Source organism: Rhea pennata, chromosome 4 (assembly GCF_028389875.1).
Source record: "Rhea pennata isolate bPtePen1 chromosome 4, bPtePen1.pri, whole genome shotgun sequence".
NCBI classification, from domain to species: Eukaryota; Metazoa; Chordata; class Aves; order Rheiformes; family Rheidae; genus Rhea; species Rhea pennata.
Window position 1 is genome coordinate 51,367,082 of NC_084666.1, and position 25,874 is coordinate 51,392,955.

The window sequence follows — 25,874 nt, forward strand, 5'->3', positions numbered from 1 at the left end:
ACGTTCTAGTATAATTCATGCGTTGTCTTTTGTCTAGGACAAGAAAGTTATCTATGTTTCATACAAGTTAGTCTTGGGGCACTCTTTTATTTTTGGAATGCTTTGATCATACATTTATTCAGGTGAGGTACACTCTGGGTTGGGGTACAACTGTATTGCTTCATATTGTACTTGGACTTGCACTTCTTACTGAAAGTCAGCTGCCAGTTTTGTAATGCGGCTTAGGCTTAATGAGAGAAGTAGGTACTCACTGGGCACCACTGCCTTTCAGCAAGACTCCCATCACTTTTGTGAGACGAGGATCGTTTTTCTCACAACAATTTGTTTGTTGGTCATGCCTTTCCTGCAAGATGTAATCTGATACCACATTACTGGGACACACAGAAAAGCCCATTACTGTTTAAAATAAAAATTCATGGTGGTTACTTAACTGGACATTTCTCATTTGTGACAGAGCAATTAATTATTGTCAGTAATTATGGCTACATGTGGCCTAACCAACAACCCAGGTAAAAAATACGATCTTTTCCTGGCACGCAAGACCTTAGAGCTTTTTGTGTCCTTCTCACTTTTGTTAATGAATGTCACTAATATTATTTTATTATGATTGTGATCATTCAGGGCTGATTTTGGCATCCATGAATGCAAGAATACAATGAAGATAAGTGATATAACATTGAAAACAAACAAACAAATGTTTTAATCCCTTAAAATATTTATTGTCATTATCTAATCTACTTTCAAAAATAAGTGGAGCTGCATAAGAAAAGGCTCATACACGCTTCTGTAGAAATGACAACTGTCCTCCCATTTGGTAGGCAGTTTTACCTAAGTAAACACAAGTGAAAGCAAGAAAAAAGATAGGAAAAAAAAAGTGGTAGGCAGATGCAGATACTAAGATTTCATGTTAGTCTCACTTAAACATCTTTTAAACAATTGTTTTATTCTACCCATGTTTTATTACATGAAACTGCATCTGCTATGGTTATGTTGTAGAAACTACCCTCTCAGCACAGAAGTCAGTCACTTTACTTGTGAGTAGTAAAATATGTCATTTTCAGAACAGGTGAAAGTGGCCAAAACTGTAATACAAGTGAATAAGGAAGAAAAAAAAAAAAAAAAAAAAAAAAAAAAAAAAACAGGATGGCTAATTTAGAGCTTACAAAATTTCCATTGACATTACTGCATTACTCTTTGGAGAACTTGCATATAATGAAATAATATGCAAGAATATTGCAGACTACTGCTTTTTTTCAAATATAGATGCCAAAAGTAATGAGTGTCATCCTAAATTTTAAATGTGTTTTTAGTGGATTTCTGAAGAGGATTCATGGAGGGAGAGCACCTCTCTCTCTGAATGCAAGAGAATATCTTCATTCCTCATTACCTGACAGAAAATCAGAATCTAGAGATTCCCATGTCATACTCTTGTATGCTAGCCACTGTCTGTCTAGCTGAGAAAATAGGAGAAGACTCCATGAGTGCCTTAACCCTAAGCCATGCTACCTGCAGAGTAAAAGTTGTATGCTAGAAAGAACTCGGAGTGAAAGTCACTCTCGTAAGCTAAAGGATGCAATGATAGCAGGCCAGTCCTGGTTAGTGTTTACATATCAAAGGCATACCCTGCAGGATGAATTGTTTTTCGCTCGTGTATATACTCCAATATACTGCCATTTACCTCGTAAAGTCATTTTCACCTATAAAAAGAGCCATAAAATGCTGATAAATCAGAACATCTGTAAAATAATTTGCTATCCAGGATGTGGAACATATTGGAGAATCTGTCCCAATCTCTCTCCCTTTTTCATTCACCGTTTTGGGCTGTGTAACTGGACAGAGCAGTAACACTATGGATTATATATTGACTGGTGATCAGACTTGCATTTTAAGGCAGTAATTTCTCAAATATTTTAAACTGGAGTAATTCAGCAAAATAAAAAAAAAATGCTGGGAACTCTTGGCCAAGGCAAGGCGAGCAATTCTTTTTCCAGTAACAAAGCTGAGTAATAGCGCTGTAGCATGGTATATCAGCTCATCCTGACTCTACCACGTCTTAAAAACTGACCTTTTTGGTCCTTTCTTTGCTCATCTCTTAGTCCCTCTTCCTTTACAGTGAGGGCCCATTTGTACATGATAACTTATTTATTCCTTAAGCTACTGAAGCAATAACAAAGCATTCAGGCCATCACACTTCTACTACTGAAAATTATTGAGGTCAGAAAGTAAGATCAGGAAATAAAGCATACAGCCTCCATCAGAAGGACCATATTCTAGGAGAGAGAGGACCTTTGTATGCAGTGAAACTGGAATTGTGGCTGGATGATAATGAAGCATTTCTAGTACATTTTCCTGTAATGTCTCAGTCTCTTTAAAGATACAGTAAGGGTGTTAACTATCAGCTTGAAATAACTATTGACTTGAATTGCTGTAATTTACTTCTAATTTAATACACTGTGATTTCTTTTTTCTCTAAATAACACGCTTGTTCTGATCTAATTAAGCCCCTATTACCTACCTACCTACCTATTACCATAATTGTCTTCATTATTGCAGTGTCTGCTCACAGCATTCAATGTATTTGGCTCCCAGGGGGCTGCATTATAAAACAGGTGCAGCATATACCTTTCTAACTGACCTTTAAGATGGTATACATCATATTTAATTTGTTTTTAAATCCTGGCCTTGCAGCAACTGACCTTGAAAGTCATGTCAATATTTGTTTGATGTCAGATAATTTTATCTGTAGACATTTATCCCTGCTGATTTAGCTATATAAAGAAAAGGGAAATAGAGAAAAGATTTTGAGGCAAAAAAGAAACTTTACTGGTATATAATGAATTGACATGTTCAAATAAAATATTCTAAAATAGACCTGCTTGAATTAGGTATGGGAAAGATTTTTTTTCTCTTTTATCTGTTTTTATAACTGATGCTTACAATCATTAACCTTAGTCCTGCAAAATTATCTTCCAAGAAATTTCTAAAGGGTTATTTTTTTGGTCAAAGTTTGTGAAATGTATCAAAATTTAAAAAAGAGAGAGGAAAGAGAAAGAGAGAATTTGCTACTAAGAGACTGGAGGTCTGATTCAGGGAGCCCACTGAATTGTGTTGTCTTTATTAAAATTTATTAATCTTTCCTATGATATTTAAGTTGCACATTTTCATAATTTCTTTCATGACTTCAAAAAAGAACTGAACAGCATTATAGCTTGGCAGGTATTTTTTCCTAGACAAAAAAGATGCAGTAGAGCTAGCTTACTGTAATTTCTGTGAAGCATTTAATAAGGTATTATACATTAATTATCATAAGTTAATTAAAATTACTGAGGTGAGAGGATGGTGCAAGACTAATCAGTTACTTGCTATTTTTTCTTACAAAAATGGTAAGCAACAATAGTTGGTGATAGAAAAAGAACTTGTTAGCTGGTGACAAGCTACCAGAATTGCTTCTCCATTATGACATTACTGTGTCATGAATGATCTTGTTTCCCTTCCCTCTGACCCCATCAAAAGGCACATACTGATAAATATTCTGCATCTGCCATACTGGGAAGCTTTGTCTATGAAGAAGAGAAGGATGATACTTGGTAGAAATAAGCTGGAGAACCTGTGTGACAGAAATGGCAAAAAAATTTTTTTTTTAAAAAAAGACTAATGACAAGAATTTCTCTCTCAGTGCTTGGAGGCTTGTCAGATGGAAGTGACAGAGGAGAATGAAAGACTTAAATGTTTTAATTGGTCACAGAGTGTGAGATTCTTTTCATTTCGATTAACTTCAGCTGTGTAATAGTTAGCTGGCTCATCTGAGCTTGTTGTCTGGGCTTGTCTTCTAATTGACAGGGAGAGATGGGCTTCTGCAGGTGCCCATTCATCTGTCTTAAGGTGATCACATTTTTCAGACAGCTAATGCTTGGTCCCATGAAACCTGTCCAGGGTGCGTACCAGCTGCCAGTGCCAAAGAAAATCAGATCCTAGGGTATACTAAGAGTTCCATTTCCAGTAGGTTTATGGATGATTTAGTGGCATCCAAAAGGTCTCACAGGACATTATCTAGAATACATGGTGCAGTTACTCACCTGAGTTCAGCCCTGATCTAAAATGGGGGCTGCACAACTGCCAGATCAGACAAGATAAGAGATGTGTAGCACTGGAGGATGCTGAAGCAGAGAGGAAGGAGAAAGAAGGCTGGAGCCCCTGTAGACTGACCCTAAGTCCCAATAAATGCATGGTCCAGTATATCCTTTTACTTACGTTCAAGGTAAAGAATTCAAACTGAACCAGGTGGAAGGAAATTTTGCCAGGATGATCAGGGTACCGAGTCTGTTGTACAGCAGGAGTCTAAAAGGGTGTGATATATCTGGGAAAATGAAAGGTCAAAATGGGGTAGGGCCATTCTCCATCAATGGGCCAGGAAGGGGGAAGAGCAAAAAGCCCATTCTAGCACAAGAGCAAATGGGTCTAAAACTTGATCTCTCACAAGACAGATGTCAACAAAAGGAGAGTGACAAAAGGTGCAAAGACAGTTTGGGAGCTGCATATGTGATATATAAAGACAGCTGAGTTTGTTCAATCTGGAGAAAGGAAGGCTGAGGGGATTTAAATGTGGTCTTAAAGGACCTAAAGGGAATTTATTGATAAGACAGGCACACTCTCAAGGGTGCACAGTGAAAGCACAAGAATCAACTATCACAAGCTGCAGCACGGGAAATTATGACTGGTACATAGAAAAAAAAATGTTCAGATGAGAGTGGCTAAACAATGGAAAATCTGTGCAAGAGCTCATACATTGATGACAAGAAACTCCTTTATTTCATAATGGATACTGTTAGAATAATACAGTAATTTAGATTGGAAGGGACCTTTGGAGGTCATCTAGTCAAGTGTCCTGCTGAAAATTTCCACATCTGATCAGGTTGGCCATGGCTTTGTCCAGCTGAATCTTAAATATTGCCAAAGATGGAGATGGCACTACCACTCTGGGCAAACTTTTTTCCAACTTAACAACTCTCTTTGCAAAAATCAAAGGTCCACGGAATTCCAAAAGGATCCTAATGACTTCAGTGTCCTGGACGAGGAAGAATGTTTGTTTGCCATCTTTTCCTGCAATATTTGTGCTAACAAATTCAGCATTTCAGCTGCTCTGTGTTTTACTCAGTATCAAGCTGTATGACATGTTGTTCTACTTTCATGTCACTTCTTATCTAGACAGCAATTTTTCTCCTTTAATTATGGCTTTTCCTTGTTCAGTGGCATTCAGTTTTAGAAATCTTATGCAAATATGTACTGAACAGTTTTCCTGTCTAATTATAGCTCCATTTAGATGAGACTAATATCAGTGGTACTGAGCACTAGACTGAATTAAGTACTAGATATAAGAATCGGCTAATGAAAGCTAAAGAAGAGATCGTGTGCAACCTGGCATACAACATGGGTGGTTTAGCTGTGGGTTCATAAGTTTGAAAAGGATCTCTTGCATCACTGTTCAATTCTCTGATGTTGCAGGGAATTCTCTTTTAAGATCTCTTTCAAAAACTTAACAAGCTCCATCTTATTTGCTCTTGCTGTGCTTTTGAAAAGCGTTATGGATAAAGAACAAAATTGCACACAGTGTTTATAATAGCATTGTGTAGCAATTTATCACATAGTGAGCTGTATATCATGCCTGTATTATAAGTAACATATTTGAATGCAGGTAATTGAGTGTAAAGTCATAGCCTTATGGCATTGTGAATGACAAGATTTAGAACCGTTTTTAGACATGGATTTCTGTCCTCAGTATTCTAGTTGATTTAGAAAACCCATTTGGTTATATTCCACTCCTGTTAGTTAATGTTCTGACAACAATTTTAATTCATTTTCATTAGTATTTTATTTTTTAAATTTCATTTATGCTATGAAGTTATAACTGGTTCCATTGTTTCCCAAGAACTTGTACGTTTAGAGTTATTGAAATGTCATTATAGTAACTTGCTGACGATGTTCACTAACTTTCTTATTTATATTTATTGTGGAGTAATGAATCTGTAATCCTACTTGGAGCTAGAGCTCTATCAATGGGTGATGTATTGTAAAATACATTTTAGTTTGACAATATATATTCCAAACATGTTGTTTTATAAAAAGCTGAGCAAAAGTCTCACTGATGTAGCATAACAGAGAACTAAAGAGTTTCTTTAAATTATTTTATTGTATTTATGTTGTATTTAAGGCATTGGTAGAAACTATATCACTGAGGTGTATAACTTATAACTGCAAGGGAGAGACAAGAAAAAAAGTGAGCGGTTTCTGAAAACAGCACCCTAGGCTGGCATTGCATTTCTTTATCAATTCTACTAGCCTATGCTTTTATTTGAAAAGAAGGAGCTCTCTCTAACTCATCACACATGTGCAGACTTTGCATGGAGTGCATTTCCAAGTGGGTCATTGGAAGTGCCAAAGAGGTGTCTGAGGAATTGTTTTGTTTGTTCGTTTTATTATATCTCTTGCTGCTGTTGTGTCACAGAAGGACAGTCTAGAATGATGATGCCAAATGATGATGCCATCTGTAGCTAGGATGTGGTTCTGCATTTTATATGGTGTTAGACGCTTGTCTGCAAGGAATGGGACCTTGAGACTATCAGTTTGCTGTTTGCCTGACGATGAACGAAGTTAGTAGCAATAACTTCTGGTCACTGCCTGCTTCTATTGGTCTGGCCCACTCTGAGTTTGAGGACTTTCTGGGCATCCCCCCAAAAACACTTGTGTAGCAGACTGAGACAGGAAGATGGATGGGATGGCTCTGCCAGTCAGTATGTTTCTAGAGCGTTTCCATTTGTATGGCTATCCAGCTGAAGTAAGATGTTCCTTTTTTTTTTTAATGGCTGCTTGGTGGAGTTTATTTACATACTGTCATTTTTTCCACTGGTCAGTTTACTTTAAATCTAATTAGTTTCAGAGAGCTCAGACCTTTTTAAATGAGCACACTTTTTCCCCCCTATTGTTAAATCCAGCTACAACAGCCTAGAATGAATCCGAGCATTGGCCTAGAAAGGAAAGGCTTCACAGCCCATTACCGATCCCCTGAGCCATCTCATCCCCTTGACTGCCATGTAATGTTTGTTTAATGCAAAATTTCCATATAAAACAAAACAAAATAAAGCCCAAAAAGCAGAACAGCAGCTCTTTGGCATTAAGATATTAAAATGTGAAGGTAGTGAAAATGAGATTTCCTTTTCTAAGTACATTAGCAACCTCAGGGGAAGCCTCAGCAGGGAAGTGCCACAAACAATGGTGGGAAAAAACGCAGCTAAGAGAAGGAGGTGGCTGAGTGTGTTTGGCAGCGTGGGCTGGGGTCACTGGGGGTTTTGTTTTCAGCTTCAGGGGAGTGGAGCCCTTGTGGGAGCCTGTGAAGATTTCTAAAATAAGTGCTCTGGGCCAGTCTGTCACTGTGCATGTTACTAAGTATGTCTGGGCAGGAGTGTGTCAGTGTGTGAGTTACTGAGGATTGCTATGCATAAGTAAGCACGTCATTTTGTGAGTCACCGAGGAATTCTATGCATGAGTGACTGCCTCTGTGCTTGAATATGAATAAATAACATCCAGAGCCTCCAGTCACTCTAAAAAAGTTTAATCAAGGCTATCAAATAACTGGATTGTCAAAAAAAAAATAGCTTGCTGAAATTATTCATGAGGTTTCAGGGACTAAAGTGAATTCACTATCCCAGTAGCTTCTCCCAGATCTTTTAAAGTCCCCAAAGAAAGCAATGAAAAATCCCTGATTAATATAAATATAAAAAAACATGGAGCCACATGTTCTGAAAGGTGAAAGTAATGGGTTTGGAGTCCTGTGCACATATCCCCTACTGGGGGATGCTCTCAAACTAAGCAACAAGTGTCTCCACGGTCACTACTGGATTTGCCTAGTTTTGCACTGTATCAGGCTTTTGGTGGGTCGGGGATTGGAGGCACCTGGCAACAAGGAGAATACATGTGTAATGTGAGTGACAGCCTGCAAATACTCGCTGAAGGTACGGAGAGAGTGTAAGGGAGAGAATTTCAGAGTTCACTTACTGAGCATACATTGACATTACATGTTATCTAGTTAGGTGTTCACACAGGCCTGCCAAGTCTGGCACTTTCAGTGAGATAACCCACATAGTCTGTCCATGTGTCCCACTGTCCCCAGTGTCATCTTCACATTTTCTTCACGGTTGTGCTGGGGCACCAGGGTGCATTTGTCACACAGCCTCCCCACTTGCAGGTCTGTCATTTCATCTTAATCTCTCAGATACGATTGCTCACATTCCCCATGGTCTGAGGCAAATGAGCCGAGGGGGCCTTTATATAAATGAATGTAAAAGCATCCAGAGAATAATTAAAATGCAAAGAATTAGGACACTGGAAAGTTATCCACAGAAGTCAAATTAGGAAGAAATGAATGCCTGAAAGATTGATGTCGTGGTCTTCAAACGTGTTATCATGATGTAGGAACAATACAGAATCAGCAGAACCTGTCAGGCCTATCCAAGGATAAGGCTGTATAGCACAACTGCAGAATTTGTGACCCACAGAGAGGCCTGACCACTACAGCCAGTCAGAGTATTCTCCCAGGAGGGTGGTAGATCCCACAGAGTCACAGGCCTTTCCTGCAGCAGGCTGTCACAGCAGGAAGCACAGCGCCGAAGTCAGCCTCTGCTCCCATGGGAACCAGGCACTTCCCTAGTGTGCTTGTAGCAAGTTCAGCTCTGAGTACGATGGACCTCTGCTCTTAACTAGTCAGTATTTCTTTCGCCATGGATATCACAAGGCTGATGAGTGAGTCCGAGTCTGATCTGGAGAAGGCAAGGTACACTTTTTGAGGCAGTGTTCGTTAGAGAATGATATATTTTTATTCTCCTTTGATAATTAGGTAGCCATAAGAATTAAGGAGTCTCAGTGAATATCAGAGTCATGGATCCCTCAAGGAGCATCAAGAAGATATCTTGTAAGAAAGTTAAAGAAATGATATTTTTTTTTCTCTCAGAAGCTTCCATCTACCTTTACATCAGACTTCCTTGGATGCAAGTTCAGTCTGGTGCTGATCTCATCCAAATATTGGGGTAGCTGACAGATGGCATTGTTTGCATCTGAAGTGAAGCTGATACAAAGTTTAGAGTCATTTTCTTATTGCTGGTATTTTATCCTTGCTATGTAGCAACATAGAAGCTAGAGGCTTACAGAGAATTCTGTATGACACAGCCCCACAATAACAAAGCTGGAAACCAAGGAATTAAACTACAAGCTGTAATTGAAAACTAGTCAAATCATATCTGCAGATGAGATTGCTATCCTATTGCTGTTGTACAGCCACATCTCCTGTGGAACGGTTACAGCTATTAAGTAGTGTGCAGCAATGCTACAGACAATTTTGGAAATGAAGGATGCCTTGATAAAACTGAGAACACAGAGATAAACGCAGATAAATATGAAATACAGTTGTCCAGCTAGGAAATAGGTTGCCACAAGTTTTATATTGCCTTTCTTTTGGGGAATTTTACAGAACCATGCCCTCCACTTTCATCCTCTGATATAAAATGATGCAATACACGTTAGCAACGCTCAAAATCTTCTGTTCATTGTTGACTGAAAGACAACATTGTTACTGCCTACTGAATCACTGAATGACAGAGCTGGGAGGTTTTCCCAACCAAGGCTTCTTAGCAGTTGATTGATGAACAGCACCCCTCAGCCAACCCAGGGTAACCCCAGGGGTGCCCCTGCTGGGACTGGTAGCTGAAGGTTGTCTCTTTTGGGGCGGATGATAGAGGATCCCCAGCCAGGCACCAGCTGGAGCTGGCCGTGGCTGTGCCGAGCCTGTTGGCTTGCGTCCTCGTTTCTGTCTTGATCGACTGGGACATGGCTGTTCTCTCCATTTCTGTTTCTGGCCGTGCGTCCTTGGCAATATAACTTTGCTCCAGCCCTTGGCCTTAAATGGCCACGATTGGTTGCATTGCCTAAGATTAGCACTTCAACCCCTTCTCTGCCCAGGTAGTTACAGGGTAGGTCTTGCTGTGGCACTGTAAATTACTGGCTGCTTGTTGATCTGCATGCCTAATCTTTTTTCCACATTTTGATCCCCTAGCCATATTTGCCTTTCCTGTTGCAGCTTTTCATGCCTTTGGCACTGATTTCAGAGCAGATTCCTGAAAATTGAAGGAAAACAAAATTGCAGTTCTTCTTATGCAAGAAATTACAATTGCTACATATCTCTGTGACTATTTTTGCTTTGCAGCAGTAGCTCGTGGGAAGAAACTAATTTGTAATGCTTAGACATTAATTAACAGAACAGTTATCCATAGAAGATGCTAAAAATGAAAGCTATTATTTAGCATAAGAATTAAGAGAACTATGTCTACTTAAAGTATGCTGTGATTTCCACAGAAAAAAAAAGAAAAACAGAGATATAAAACAATGGCAATTGTGTTATGTTATACTACAGGAAGTAGACATAATAAATTAGAAAATTTCAGACAAGATTTTTTATCACATTCCTATTCATGTAACATAAAAATTGATTTTGCCATTTCTAGTAATCTAGTTACAGTATTCAGAGTAGTGGAACATTAGACTGATTCACATAATGTAAAAAATATAGTCAGCTCTCTGTATGAGGAAAATGTCATCTATTTGATACAGCTAGTCAGCATATTACAGCTTTCAAATATAAGCCACAATATTGCACTTTTTTCATACATTAATAGTATAAAATTACTCAAAATATGTAACACATTTTTTCATGTATTGCCAAGCTGAACATATATCAGCAATACATTTATTTCCATAACACAATTCTTTTCAGTTTGAATCTGTATTTCTGAAACATTAGTTAATTGCATGACTAGTTAGAAAAACTGAGATGAAGACAATCACAGATAAAATATGAAATAAATACTAATTGTGGAATTATTTAGTTAAAAGTCATTTTTCATTACAATGACAAATACTTTCCATAACTAGAAATCTTCTGCGTAGTAATTTAGCCATGAAATTAATGAATTAGTTTTCTTTCTTTTCAACATTTAAATAAATTGTACATTTTCATAGCTGCTTGTGGGAGTAACATGACACTGGTGCTAATTGAATGGTACTGGATTGTTAGCTTTGATCTGTGATGAGGTTTCCATGGTGATATTGCCAGATGTGACTATGGTCACTAGAGCAATTTTTTTTTGTGCTGCTATGATTCTGTACTGTCTCCCTAGCTGAGGATGAAATCCCAGCTTTACAGAAAATCAATGGAAGTTTGCTGTTGATGTCACTGAGTTTGATACTGTCTCTAAGATGTCCAAAATGACTGGATTTGAAAACATGCTCTGGAGTCCTATAGGTCCCAAATGAAGGTAGTTCATAGAAAACTGTTCACTGACACTAGAAACGAGGTGGACTTCACTGACATTCAAACCTTTTCCCAGACTGACCATGTCTCCACATCAAGTAAGTAGTCTGGGCCATTTTGCTCATAACTTAAACCCTTAATCTATGTTTATTTGTATGTTTTTATTGCTTAGGACTTGGACCCTATTGCATAAAGAGTCTTAAAAATGCAGGAGAAGGTTCTCATTGAAAGAGCTTACAGCAGGATACAGATGAGCTGTTCCATATGAAGCACATAAGAGGAAGCATAACAGTGCTTTTTGGAAGATGTACTGAGTGGGCAGCAGAGCTTGGCAGCATGGACAGAGGGGAGGCCAGGCTCATGAAGCTGCTGCTGCTGTGATGAACCCAAGAGAGGCTGCAGTGCTCCTCCAGGTGAAGTTGGTAGTGGACATTTGCTATGATCAAGAAGGGAGAGCTGCCAAAGGACTATAAGGAGCAGGCAACAAAAGACCAGGATAAGTTGATGATCTTGTCAACAGTACTCTAAATTGCATGAAACATGGCAAGATTGCATTTGCTACTGTTGAGACATGAGGTGAGTGCCTAGCTAAAACTCTTAGGTGCAGATGTGGGTAAGAAAGGCTGTATTTGTAGAGAGAGTATGCAAAAAGCAACTGGCAAGATTTAGATGTAATCTGGATAAGAGGGCCTTAGGAGGGCCCCGATTATAAAATGGCTTTCAAATTCTTTTATTTTCTTATGTTAGTGAGGCAGCCTTTTATCAGACAGCAAAGTAGGGAGAGAGCCATTTCTGTAGTATTTTAACTTTTTTTTAAAGCTGAAAATGGGACAAGATTGTCCCATTTGTAAACAGTCCAATTGAAAACAGTCAAAAGATCTTCTTTTAAGGGAGGACAAGAGTGTGATCTTATCATCCATTCCTTTGGGCTGTGGTTCGTGGCTGTTTTTCCTGACAAAAATAATGTCCTGAATAGTCACCCTTCCTTTATCTTTGCATTACAGTCACTTACAGAGCAAATGAATGGGGAATGTGTGAAAAGGTTCAAGAAAAAGATGAAGGCATGTGGGAAAAGATATAGATTAAAGGTACCTATTTTTGGAAATCATTTTGAATTTATTGCAGAAACTTCTTTTTTTGTAACGAAGAAGACAAAACTGAGTATCAGTTGTGGCACATCAATGTTTAGCTCTTTAATTCACGTGTAAGTACTGAGTAAATCCAATACACCTGAAAGGAGACCAATGTTTCTGTTAGCAGACTGCACTGAAACTTTTCTTGTGGAGCAATCATGACCTCTCGTGGTCAGCTAGTAAAGCTTCAGGCTCGTTCCATGTATAAAAGAGTTAGTTCGAATTTTTATTAAATTTAGGAGAGATGCAGTATTGGCTACATCAACCTACCCAATACAAGTCCTTTATTTAAGTGGGGAGTAGTAGCTTGCTCTCAGGGAGCATGGTCTGGGTCTCTCCCTACTGAAATTTCACTCACATTGAGGTTAATATTCTAACCTGAAATGAGATTTTTTTTTTTTTTAATTCCATAAAAATGAAACTAACAAGCAAAAATAAAGTGCTTAAGAGCTTCTAGGAAAATGTTCATATCAAACTAACTGTGTCCAACCCGAGTGTTGTGGCACTGTACCAGGACAGGAAAATAACATTCTTTCACTGCTCAAGCTAACTGAAGCACAGAGTAAACATCACCATCAGTTCATGAAAAATATATTTCTAAAATTACCTTACTATAAATAATCTAACTTCCATTCACATTGGTTAGTGTTTTTAATGATACTTTATGCTCAGAATGTTCCTTTAGAGTTACAAAATTATCTTTAATAATTTAACTTTTTAACTCTTTAATAATTTAACTCAAACCTTAGTTTAGTTGAAATTGTTTATGTTGAGCCATGTTCTGAAAGTTAAAAATCTTTTGACTGTCTTTTGATAGCCTCACTGGGTTTGAGGGAGGAAACTGCATCTCTTCTGTATAGCATAAAAATCATTGCTGATGTCATTTCTGCCTCTGCTAGATAGTGCATTATGCTGTTAAATGATAGGTGTAAATAGACCTCAGTGGCTGTGTACAGACTTAAAGTATATCATTTTTTTTTGATTCTTGTTGTTATGTTTTGCCAACATTAATGTAAAATCTGTAGCATGAAGTTTGGGAAGTGAATATAAGCAATTCTAATCTTGCTATATCAATACATTAAACCTCTCAATAACCTTGAGAAGAAAGGCTTGATTAGAAAAATATATACAGAAATCACTGTAACTGCAAAAATCAGAGAGACTGGTCTATGAGATGTTTCAAGATGCATCCTTCTGGTGGTTGATGCTAGGACAAAGCGGAGATCTTGTGCTTCAAGATTTAAGACAGTCGCTCATGAAAGGCAGTAAAATATGAGCTGGAAGCAAGGAAGAGAGGTCAGATCACCTCATGTCTGTCGTAGGGCTTTTGGTACCTTCCAGTTTGTTACCTTGCTTTGGCCATTCTGAGGTAGGATGCTGGCCCACATAGTCTGTATGTCTGCTAAAATAAAATCCATTTCCAAAGTCCTATAAATAAATCATTAGGTGGAGCATCACTGAAAAGTAAAACACCACAAGAAAACACTTTTTTGTACAAATCACCCTGATATGCATCCAGGCAACACAGATATTTCTTAAATAGTGTGGAAATACTGCCTCTGCCTTTGGGACTGAGGCACACCAAGTACCCAATGTATTTATTTTCCACTTGCTCTAGTTGCCCTATCTCCATAACTAGTGGGCACAACCTTCTGTGGTGTTATCCAGCCTATGAACCCAGGTCTAATCAGGGTGCACAGAACATCAAGAGGTCTGCAAGAAAACTGGATTTAAAAAACACCACCTATGCGTATCTGTGCACTCAGTTGGGTATGAAGCAGTGCCTGCACACAAACATGCTCACAGTCAGCTCCTAACCCATCAGTGCTGGTCAGCTGCCTATTGCCCCTACTCTCTGCTGTCCAGCAAGGTGAGGGGCACAAATAAAGGGGTTTGGGGGGGATGGGAGAGTTGTTTGGGGGTTTTGTTTTGTTTCCAGGGATCAGGTAGCTCTCTAATTCAGAAAGGCAGAGAAATGCTGCACTGTGGTTATTGTATGTAAGCTCCCAGATTGCTTTAAAATGCTGTGATAGGATAGCTACTGGTCAGATCTCTGGGGTCAGGTGAAGCAAGAACAAGAGCAGCTTGAAGCAATCAGTGTAAGCAGTCAGTTCCTCAGGGGGCTGACCCACAGCCGCAGATTGGCTCTCAGGGTATCTGTCAAATGCTTCTTTGTATTGAGGGATTGGATAGCTACCAGCTGCCACATAATTTCCCTAAAAGTTTGAAATATATTTACAGAGGAAGTGGAATATTTTCATTCTGTTGCATTTTTTATTACTGCTTTAAAATAGAGAGGGAAGATATAGATGAATCCTGCTGAAAGAGAGGACACTTATCCAGAGGATGCTTCAGCAACGTCCAGTCCTCAGATTCTTAAAGGATTAGCAGAACGTTAGCAGAAAACTCACAAGTATAGCTATATTTGCAAAAATTATACACACACAGACACACACACAGACACCCTAATCACATGATTTTTCATCACTGTTAAGAGTATAAAGTAATATTGTTCCATCGTGGCATTTCTTCCCTTGCCCTTGTAGTGCAGAGCCCTCGCTCACCTGTCTTGGGAGGGAAGGCTGTGCAGGTTCCCCTACTTTGGGGTGGAGGGAAATTCTCTACTTGCTTTCTCCAACTGCTTTGGCAGTCCTAACAGCTGAAAGGATTGAGGGCTTCCTGAGAAATCATTTCAGCCTCATGTCTTTTAAAAATCTGCCTGTAGGCCACTAATTGCAGATTTGCCAATTGCTGGACTGTGAAAACTTGATATCAGATAATTATACTAAAATACTTTTCTCAGATCTCTCCAGATTATTTGGAAGCAAGCAAGTATTTGAGGAGAGAACTTCTTGCTCTGCTTGTTGGCTTATTTGTGTCAGACTACTGAACAGTAGTCTGCATTGAATTACTAAACCACACACTGTTTAGGATCATTCAGATTATTCAAGGTTAAGAAACCAAAACAAGGCTGTACTATGTCTAGGAAAGAACTATGGTCAAGTGTTCATGTTTTTTGTGTTTGTATTTATTTTTGTCATCTACAGCATCAGTGGAGCAGTTTTACCGCTTATTGAAACATTATGGTAATTTTTACTGATGCTTTGGACAGTAGGAGGAACATGTTTTATAATGGAAGTAACATTTGCTTAGGAGTCAACTAATTAATTCCTAGAAACTTATTTTTAAGATTAAAAATCTGTTTGTAAAGTTTTGGAAGTATAATGGAATAGAAGTCCTATGTAAAAGCTGAAATGCTAACAACAAGAAAAATTACATTTTTTGGAAATGTTTCATACAACATGGATTAAGAAACTATAGCTAACATTAACATTTATAATGTTAATATTACTTTTAATAACATCACTAGTGTTGTAGGAAATTAAAATAGGTGATCATAATGGACCCTTTTGCAGGAATCCTAATTAGTTGTTGCAATCTGTAATAAAAACAAACCTATAGTAATTCCAAAAAAGCCTTTTCTTCTCCCAAGACAATGCTGTAATGAACCATTACATTTGTTTGAAGGAGGAAAACACTTTTAGTCTCTTTGCAAAAAGAAGCTTTTAGACAAGATATTGACTAAGGCATATGCCAAACAAATGAGCAATATAATAAAAGATATTGGAGCAATTTTAGTTTAACTCTATCAGACAAACAACAGTGTTACTGCGAACGTCTGTTCAGTTCTGTCTAACAAAAACCCACATTAGAGATTAGAACTAGAACTCGATGAGCAAACTTCCCTGAACGACTTTTTTGCTAAAAGTACTTATAAATCATTCATCAGTTCTTACCCTACATGGACCATTTCTCTGTCATTCTAATTGTAGTGATAAACAGTTTATAAATATATGAGATAAGAGGATGCAATACAACTGCTAGCATTATCATCTAAGCTCTAAATGCAGTGTCTGAACTACTTGAGTGATGAATTCAGAACACATTGTTAAATTTTCAAGCTAAATTTTAAAGCACAAAGGGAATGAGAAATAGTAATAGCCCAAAATTAATAAAACCTCTTTCAGCTCTAGTAGATTTTAAAATAATGTTTATGTGTACTTTTTTTTTTGTTAAGTCTGTGTTTAATGTCTTCATAGACCCTAGCGCAACACCCAGCCAAATTAAGGAATATCTTTCCACTGAATTTAACTAAAGCATCTACGAAGGAAATCAAGAAAATGACCCAGCAAAATCCTGGGCTATCATCTTTTTCATGTGTTTGGCATCCTTATGATTCAATGCCATTTTCAGTCAAGCCAGTGGCAAAAATACCACTTGAAGAGGGATTTTAATATCTACCTATGAGTATGCTTCCTCACAGGCATAGCTCTGCTTTTAATAACCTGTTTAGTCACAGATTTGAGCAGCAAACAAACTTTAATAGAATATGCAATAACATCATAAAATAGGCTTAATGTGACACAGCTATACAGCATTTCTTCCATAACCTGTGAAAGTGAAAGTCTGGGCATACTAAGCTTATAAAACTGTCTAAGGCAGCACCATTTAGAGTCTTCTGATAAAATTATTTACGATGTATTTAGAGTCTTCTGATAAAATTATTTACGATATTTGTAGGGGAGGGGAGAGGAAATAAATACCACGTCACCTTTTAAAGTAAAGTTTGGATGTAGAAACAGAGTCACAAAGAAATTTTCTGAGTCATCACTCTGCTATTGCAGGCAATCATTTAATAATTCCTTCATATCAGTTTGTCAAGTCTTCACTACTTCTACTGTTAGGTAATTATAAAATTTTACATTTCTAAGGATTAAAAGTGATTCTCTAGTTTCTGTGTATTGATTTATGTACAATCAACTTGTGCTCATTTCTTGAGTGCCAGCATTGTGCCTTACCGTAAATAGCTGTTACCCTTCCATTGCATTTAGCCTTCCTGACATACTAACAAAGAGCAATCATATCTCCCTCGGCCTTCCTCTTGTTGCCAAGATTGCAGCATTCTTTCATAAATAATTCTTCATTCCCTCACTCTCCTAGTTGCCCTTTTCTGAATCTTCCACAACTGCAGCTCCTCTTAAGCCAAACTGCAAAGATGGCTCTGGATGATCTTTCTTGAGGCTTTGTGCCTCAAAAAATCTGTATGTCCCCATTGCTGCTAAGATTGTCAGCTAATACATTTTTAGGGCTACATTTAAGATTTTTTTTAAGGAATCTTTTCACATTTGCAGTTTAATGAACCAGTATCCCAAACCATGAGCTCCCAGTTGAGAAGAGAAATATGTACTTTTAGTCCATAAATTCAAGACCTGGCATTATACATTATTGAATTTCATCACATGTGTGTCTCAGTCTGATCAGTAAGGTTATCTTGTATTTTGTACGTCTTTTTCTTTATTGCCAGTAGCACTTTATTTGATCTCATCATTGAATTTCATCAGCATTTTCCCATGTTGTTTGTATGCACTATGGTCATTAATGATCATATTAAATATGATCAGTCTCAGGAATTACCCTTGGAAAAACTCCATTAACAGCCTCATACATTTCTTCTTAGCACAACGTGTTATTATCTTCTATTTAGCCAAGCACTATATTTGTTCTAATCCTCAATTTCTTTTTCCCTAGCAATGAGTGTCCTGCGTGGCACAATATAAATGCTCTGCTGAAGCTCAGAAGCGATGTGTATTAGTATGGGAAAACTGCCCAATTTAATTCAAATCTATGTCTCCTGGCTCTCAGATGAGATCAGGAATCTCTGCAATATTTGGCCAATGTTTTCATGGGGCGTTGAGTAGGCCTGTATATGGTGTTGATGGCAAAACAGAGAAAAATGCTGAAAGTTTAAGGGAGCTGAGTAAGCTATCATGGAATAGAAAGAAATTGCACAAAGGAGATGTGTTTCTTTCAAATGTTCCATATGTTTAAGAAGCTGTAATTGAGAAAGGGATAGGCAAAAGGATGTTCATCAGCAGCATTCTCTTGGGTTCTTGTAGTTTACAAAAAAATCTCTGTAACAAAGGCAGATGCTAAATAAATATGATAAGATGCAGCAATTTTGCCTCTGGGACACAAGGAACACTGTCTCACTGTGAAAATTTATTAAAGATCAAACAAGATAAAGCTCCTTTCAACTCTTCATAATTTTTAAATAAAAATGTCACTTTTCCTATAGATTTTACTGAACCTTTTCCATAGCTCCAAGGGAGGAGTTTATCTTGGCTGGAACACAGTTTTTTTCTGAAACTTTACTCTGTAGAATTCTTCAGAGCATTAGAGCATTATCAAGAATATTAAATTGACCTAAGTAAATGAAACCAGAACTGCAGTAGCAATTATAGTAATTCATGTGATTTTACAGAATAATCAAACACTATTCAAGTTGAAGGCAGGATTCTGTAATAAAGTCAGTGACAGGCAATATAGCTATTAACATATGAATAGGAAGATGGATGGAGTATTAACAATGTCAGTTGGGTCAAGAAAAGATGTATCGCTCAGTTAACTTTCTTAATGAACAAACTTATTTTCTTTAACACAAAGTATAGCATTTGTGGCAAATGGGGGAGGTAATGGCATTGCTTTATCTTTTATACACTTTTCCAATCTGTTACCATTTCCTCTGTTCTACCCGCAGTTTCAGTCTCATAGCTAAGGGAGGAAAAACAACTCTTTTTCCTGAGCACCTGCAGAGGGATCACATTTCAGTCAACTTATACTGTCCATCAGCACTGAAGAGTTTTCAGACTGCATAGGAATCAGCTCTAACCCCAAGTCTCTCTGAGTCTGAATCAGCTGAGTCCTCCCGCTGCTTGGGGGGTGGACTGAGCAGCCAAGCAAAGTAGCCACTTACGCTCCCAAGAACAGAGAGCAACAGGAGTTGGCACCTACCAAATGCTGTGTATTTTCTATAGGTTTGCTTTTTCCTGGGCCAAGCTCAACATGTGGTCACTGACCTCTGGATGCAGCTGGATCCTATATACAATAAGGCACCATATTCCAGGCTCAGAGTCTCTTGCTGGAGGCACCTTTACATTAAAGGGAACCAAAGCATCCATTTTAGCTTTTTCAATACCTTGCAATGCCAAGTTAGGCAGTTCCCAGTCACTCTCTTGGATTAAGATGCTTAAAATCCATGTAAATCCCCACTGCAGCAGAATTTAGGCAGTGTAACCTAGCCTTTAAACCTTTGTCATGTCACCTCTTCGCAATGGTTGTCACAACAGGCTGAGACAAGGGAGAGCCACAAAGCATCACAGGATTCCCTAACAGAGGGGCTTAACAACCTGGAAGAGATCCCTTGTCTTTAACTAAAGCATTTTCTAGCCATTGCCTATAAGATAGTTGGAAACTTTGGGTGTGGATATAGGACAATCTAAGCTTCGCAAGTTAGCTTTAAACCAAAAAGGCATATAAACCAATGAATTTTACATTGTGAATGGGCAATCTAACAAAGTATTGTGGCACATCTAACAGGTAGCCATGTAGTGAACTTCAGGATGTCATTTTCTCATAATGAGCTGTTCCCTAAATCCAGCCTCTGAGTTTTGATATTTCATGAATCTGGAGCTGCAGTTCCCCACGTGTCACTTCTCTTCTACTTATTGACCACATTTCACACACACAAGTTTGAATATGATGGTTTTGCACCTCTCTACAAAGCAATTCAGATGCAATTATTCTTACTTCAGAAACATGGAAAATGTGGCAGAAAAATTCTGATAAATATTATTAAAGTGATATATAGCCTCCAAAACTCACCAGAATACCCATCACCCAAGTTACTGCAAATATACTGTATATAAAGAACATTTAATTTAGATCACTTCTTTTCCCTTGCAAAACTTTTCTAAATGGTATCCAGTCAGGGATATTGTATTTCTTAGACATAAGGAGGATATAGAAATGTCTAAAATGTATTCTATTATTAATAACTTTGTCAAATGTTAAGAAATACTACTTCCCCTCTGCCCTTCTACACATAATTAATACCCATATAAACATGTTAAAAAAATATTTCAAGAACTGTCCAGGTTACTCAGAGAAAAGTAGAGGAATATCAGAGGAACCTACCAAGATACACGGATATGCAACAATACAGTAAATGAAATTCACTTGTAATCACAGTGCAGAGGGCACAGTGAAAAGCAGCTAATCATGCATTCATGCAATTACACTGTATTCCAAATTAACTGTGCCCATGTAGCCTCAGGCAGAACTGAGCTCAGTGTCAGGGGTTCAGCTGGCCAGTAATTAATTCCTTAAGGTATTGACAAATCTGCAGCTTAAAAAAGACAAACGAACCAAACAGCCCAGCCCCAGGCCCCATACCCTGTAAAAGGACTTTCCAGAGTGTATAAAAGTAGACTGTGCTTGTATGTTTCTGCAGAGGCAAAGGTAGGACAGAAGTCATGGGCTTTGGTGTTTTTGAAGGAGAGAGAATAGGCTAGGGTAAGGTGGTGTCAAACATCTTGCTGGCCTGAGAGGAAATGTATTGTAGTTGCTTTGATGCCCATCAGGTGTTCTTGTGCCAGGAGCAGAGCAGAAGTTTAAGGAGACAGGCCAAGGAAGAAACTGAGGTGTTCTTATGAGCAGAAATCACTAAAATGGGAAGATTCACCACCAACTGATACACTAAACTGAGTGTAAGTTAAAAGCATTGACCTACTTAACTGTACTTCATTTTTTGGCATCCAAAATATACCAATATTTTGTTGTTTTTATTCATAGATATTTCTAAGGTGAGAAGTGACAACTAGATTATAAATTTATTCTGAAGAATTTTACCCATATACCCTATGCTGAGTCTGGAAAAAATTCAGAAGTGAGACTGTCCTGAGAAGTGAAAGATGACCTACTCTTATATTCAAATCAAACACAAATTGGAAATCATGCTTTATTGAAAGCAAGGTACGAGACTCAGCACAGAGCAAGAACAATCACTGCTTAATCAGGTACTTTTGCTCTGAGTTGGATTGTCTAGTTTTAACTTTGATTCTTGCTATGCCTTTATCCATTAGCTTAAAGAGCCCATTAGTACCTGCTGCTATCTCCCTGTGATGGTACTTATACGGTGTAATCATATCTTCTCTGTTCTTGAAAAGCTGAATAGATTGGGCACCTGAAATCTCTCCCTGGAGAGGAATTACTTCAAATGATTTTTAGGGTTACTTTCTTAACCTTCTCCAGTATTTCAATATCCTTTTAAAAATGCAGATACCAAAACTGGACATCTTCCATTATCTGTCTCAGTGGTGTTTCACGCAGAGAGAAAATCACTTCCCTACTCCTACTTGTTACTCCTCTTACGCATTTGAGGATAGCGGCATCCTCTTTAGGCCCTTTTTTCCCTAGGAGTTTAACACAGTTCCTCTCTACTCCTTCCCTGTGGGCAAAGTGACCCCCATCCCAGTTCTGCTCCAGAGTGGCTGGTGTGCTTCTTCGCCTGGCATCACGTTTTTGCACTAAGCTGGGTTAAAACACATTCTGTTTTAACTGAGCCCATCTTTTCCAATTCTTATTACGTTACAAATGTAATGAAAATTTCATATGTCATTAAAGGACAAACCTTTCAAATATCTATTATGGCCATGGCTAATGTAACTTTATTAACCAATTTGATCATTTCCTCTCAAAAGTATCAATCATGTTTGCTTGACAGGCCACTTCCCATAAAAACAAACTTTCTGGCAGGCATACATTTGATTTTTTTTTCTCTTGTTTTTCTTGGGGTTGGTTAATGGTAGGCTAACTGGCCTATAACTGCTTAGTCACTGTACTTTTGTTTTCTGGATCTTATGAAACTGAGCACTCCTTTGGTCTTTCAAAATTTCCCTGTTATGCCAAGATTTACTTGAAGTGATGTCAGAGAGCGATTATTCACCCTCCGCCAACTCTTTTGGGATTCATTTGTGCATTTTTCCAGGTTTTTCTGGATTTTGCATGTTCATAGGAGATGCTTTTTAATATCTCTTTTATGAGTTGGGAAACACATCATTTTTTTCTTTCCAAATATAAAACAAAAATATTTATTGAACATTTATACCTTTCTTCCTTCTCCTGTAATAATATTTATTACTCTTCCAAATATACAAAAGGTTTATTGCCTTAGCCCTGCCAGCAATGGATTTTTCCCTGATAGCTTTTGCTTCCCTTATGAAATCTCAACACTTTCAAATTAATATTGACGGCCATATGCTTTCTTTTCTCTTCATTTGTTCTGCATAGTGACTTACTTTTCTTAATTGATGATTTCACTTCTCCAGGAATGGGCTTTCAACCAAAGTTATCCCCTTGCTTGATGGTAGAATTACAGCTTTTGGTCACCCATTTTATTTCCCTATAATTTCCTCTATTTTATTCACATATTTGTTCATTTTTCTCTCAATTTCACTTTTTTCAACTTCGAGGAAATAACACAGCAAGGCAGCAAGTGTGTGTGCATATAAAATACAGTTAGGGGTGTCCTCTGTTTGCTCAGTTCAGTTGCAACTTTAAACTTGGAACCAGTAAGTATTGCCACTAGGGAAATATTTATGCATCTTATCTAAATCAAAGGGAGTGGTACTTCTAGCAGTACATTTTAATCATCAGGTGGCCAAAATAGGCAATATCAGAAATGGTCTTCTGTTTCTGACCATAGCAAAAGTGGAAAAATGGAATTTTTGCTACTCACTTGTTTGGGATAGATAAATCTGGGGTCAGTTGTGTTTTGATCTTGTTGTATATTGGTATGGAAAGCATTTACGTCTTCGTCAAGTAAAGTGACTCTGAATGTCTGATACATTAAAATCCCCAAATCTGGGCCTTCCCTGAGGCAAAATTTAAGGTTTTTTTGCACCTGTCCTTGGCATTTGACTGTTTCCAGAGAAGTGCTCTGTCATATTTTAATGTTTCACACTGAGCATTTATGTTTATTTCAGTAGCTCACCTATCTTGGGTGAATGTGCCTATCAGTGTCATTCAGAGTACAAGAAGAAATTCACTTGTATTTTAAAACCTGTACACAGACCTTGAAATGTAAGCAACATTTAAAAAAAACATATAACAGGCATTTTCCCCGCTAAGTCGTATGGTATAACAGCATTATAACGTCCGCATTTGCAGCAACAACAGAAAGGTCCTCGGGATAGTCCAAGAGCTCTGTTTCTATGAGGAATCCACCTCCTGTCAGACCAGCCACCCCTCCGCGCCGCCGCTGGCAGGGGCAAGGGCAGACGCTTCAGCCAAAGACAGCCTAAGTTTGTGTGGTTTTTAATTTGTCCTACAACAGCCAGGAAAGCGGAGAGGGAAAATAATGAAGGCTACATTAAAATTTAGATTTTAATGCGATGAAAAAAAACCACCCCGTGTTTTGGTGCCTCTCGGGCTGCGCGCTCCCGCCGCGGCAGGCGACCGTTACCCTCAGCCCAACGGCCGCCGCGGGGCTCGCGCGCCGCCGCGCCCCGGGGGGGGGGGGGAGGGGGCGGGGGCGGCTCCCCCGCGCCGCGCGCGCCGCCGCCGCCGCCGCCCGTCTGCCGGCAGGTGCCGCTGCGGGCCGCCGCCGGGCTCCGCGCCGCGCCGCGCCGCGCCGCTCCTCTCGCACACGGCGGCCGCCCTCGGCCTCGCAGCCGGCGGCCCCGCGGGCGGGCCGCGCCGGGCGCCCGCGAGCGAGCGCGCGCGCGCGCGTGGACCCCCCTCCACCCCCCCGCCCCACGCCGTCCTCCGCCGGCTGCCGCGGGGTCGGGCCGGGCTGGAAGCCGCGGCGGAGGCAGCGGTGCGGGCAGGGCTCGGGAGGGGAGCGGGGCAGCCAGGCGGCGGGGCGGGGACGGGCCGAGCCCGCGGAAGCCCAAGGGCGCCGCGATGAATTAGGCTGCGGAGGGGAGGGCTGCCCTCCCTGCCTCCCTCCCTCCCGCCTTGCTCCCCGCACGGAGCCCGGCGCGAGCAGCCCCGCCGCGCGCCGAGCCGGCTGCCCCCGGCGCGCACACGCACACGGCGGGGGCGGGCCGGCCGGCGGCGGGGGCCGGCAGATGAAGATGGCAATGTCTGTGATCCAAGCGTGCCGCAGCCTGGCTCTCTCAACATGGCTGCTGTCCTTTTGTTTCGTGCATCTGCTGTGCCTGGACTTCACCGTGGCCGAGAAGGAGGAGTGGTACACGGCCTTCGTCAACATCACCTACGCCGACCCGGCGGGCGGCAGCGCCGAGCTCCGCAGCGAGAAGAGCGAGTGCGGGCGCTACGGCGAGCAGTCGCCCAAGCAGGACGCCCGCGGGCAGGTGGCCCTCTCCGCCTCGCCCGCCGACCGCTACGCCTGCGACCCCGCCACCCGCTTCAACGCCCCCGCGCCGGGCAAGAGCTGGGTGGCCCTCATCCCGCGGGGCAACTGCACCTACAGGGACAAGATCCGCCACGCCGCCGCCCAGAACGCCTCCGCCGTGGTCATCTACAACGTGGGCTCCAGCAACGCCAACGAGACCATCACCATGCCCCATGCAGGTGAGTGGCGGCCCGCCCGGCACGTGCAATGCTCGCCCTCGCCCTGGCCGCGCACCCGCCTGCGCTGCCTGGGCCCCGCTGCTTCGCCGCCCGCCCTCCTCGCACCTCCTGGCAGGGCCTCGCCGGGCGCTGGGCGCCCCCCGTTTGCTGCGGGTGCCCCTCTCCTCGCCGCCCTGGCGAGGGACTGGCGTGCATGCTGCCGGCAGCAATGCGCACAGAAAAGTTTGGGAGCTGTGAAGTTCGGGCCGCTCGGAGGGACCCTGAGCCCCTCCGTCTGTGCCTTGCTAGGTCCTGAGGACCCTCCGGCAGGTGCTATGTGGGAATCGGTGTGGTCAGGACCTTTGGGAGAGGAGAAGCACAGCGTTTATGGCTCATGGTTATCAGGAGGGAGGTGCAATAAAGTCGGGAACACAGAGTCCGCTCTTTTCTCTGTGGTTGTGTAAAAGCTGTGGGACTGAGTAGGAATGCCCAGTGTCTGATTTGGGGAGAACATGTGATATTTTGTCTAGAACTGGGAGTGGGGGTGCAAATCTCCCCAGGTGAACCCTGTGGCAGGGTGCGGGCTTGCAGTGCCTGCACCTGGTGCTCAGGTCCCAGCATGTGCTGGTCAGCTTGAACTGAACCTAAGTCCAGTCATTAGAAACAACCCAACCCTCCAGTTATGCCCGTGAACAAAAACACTGTTTTTGTAACAGTGTTCAATCTGAGAATAACGTTTTTTTAGAAACAGATCACCAGATTTATATTTAGGGGCAGTGTTCTCTGCCAGGGGTCATTGGTCTTTTATGCCAAGAGCGTATTCCATGGAGACTAAAATGCCACCTATTGTGAAATCTCTGTTTGGTTTGCATCCAGTAACTAATCATGCCCAGCTGTTTCATGCCAATTGAATCTTAGCAGAGTTGGGGGTAAATTGAAACACAGAAAGATTGCAAAACAGGATATTATTCTAA

The 25,874-nt window shown here is 40.4% G+C and overlaps 1 protein-coding gene and 1 long non-coding RNA gene across 3 annotated transcripts in view; one reads left to right on the top strand and one right to left on the bottom strand.

Moving 5' to 3' along the window:
• Window positions 1-10,094: 10,094 nt before the first annotated feature.
• The window catches only part of LOC134139489 (uncharacterized), a 30,370-nt gene continuing 14,590 nt past the window's right edge, over window positions 10,095-25,874 (bottom strand). For both annotated transcript variants that reach the window (XR_009958179.1, XR_009958180.1), the window contains one exon: window positions 10,095-10,160. This is a non-coding gene — a long non-coding RNA (uncharacterized LOC134139489). The remainder of the gene's footprint in view (window positions 10,161-25,874) is intronic.
• RNF150 (ring finger protein 150) overlaps window positions 24,440-25,874 on the top strand; it is a 126,464-nt gene continuing 125,029 nt past the window's right edge. The window contains exon 1 of the mRNA XM_062573945.1: window positions 24,440-24,921. Coding sequence (XP_062429929.1) covers window positions 24,456-24,921 — 466 coding nt within the window. The 5' untranslated portion in view covers window positions 24,440-24,455. The remainder of the gene's footprint in view (window positions 24,922-25,874) is intronic.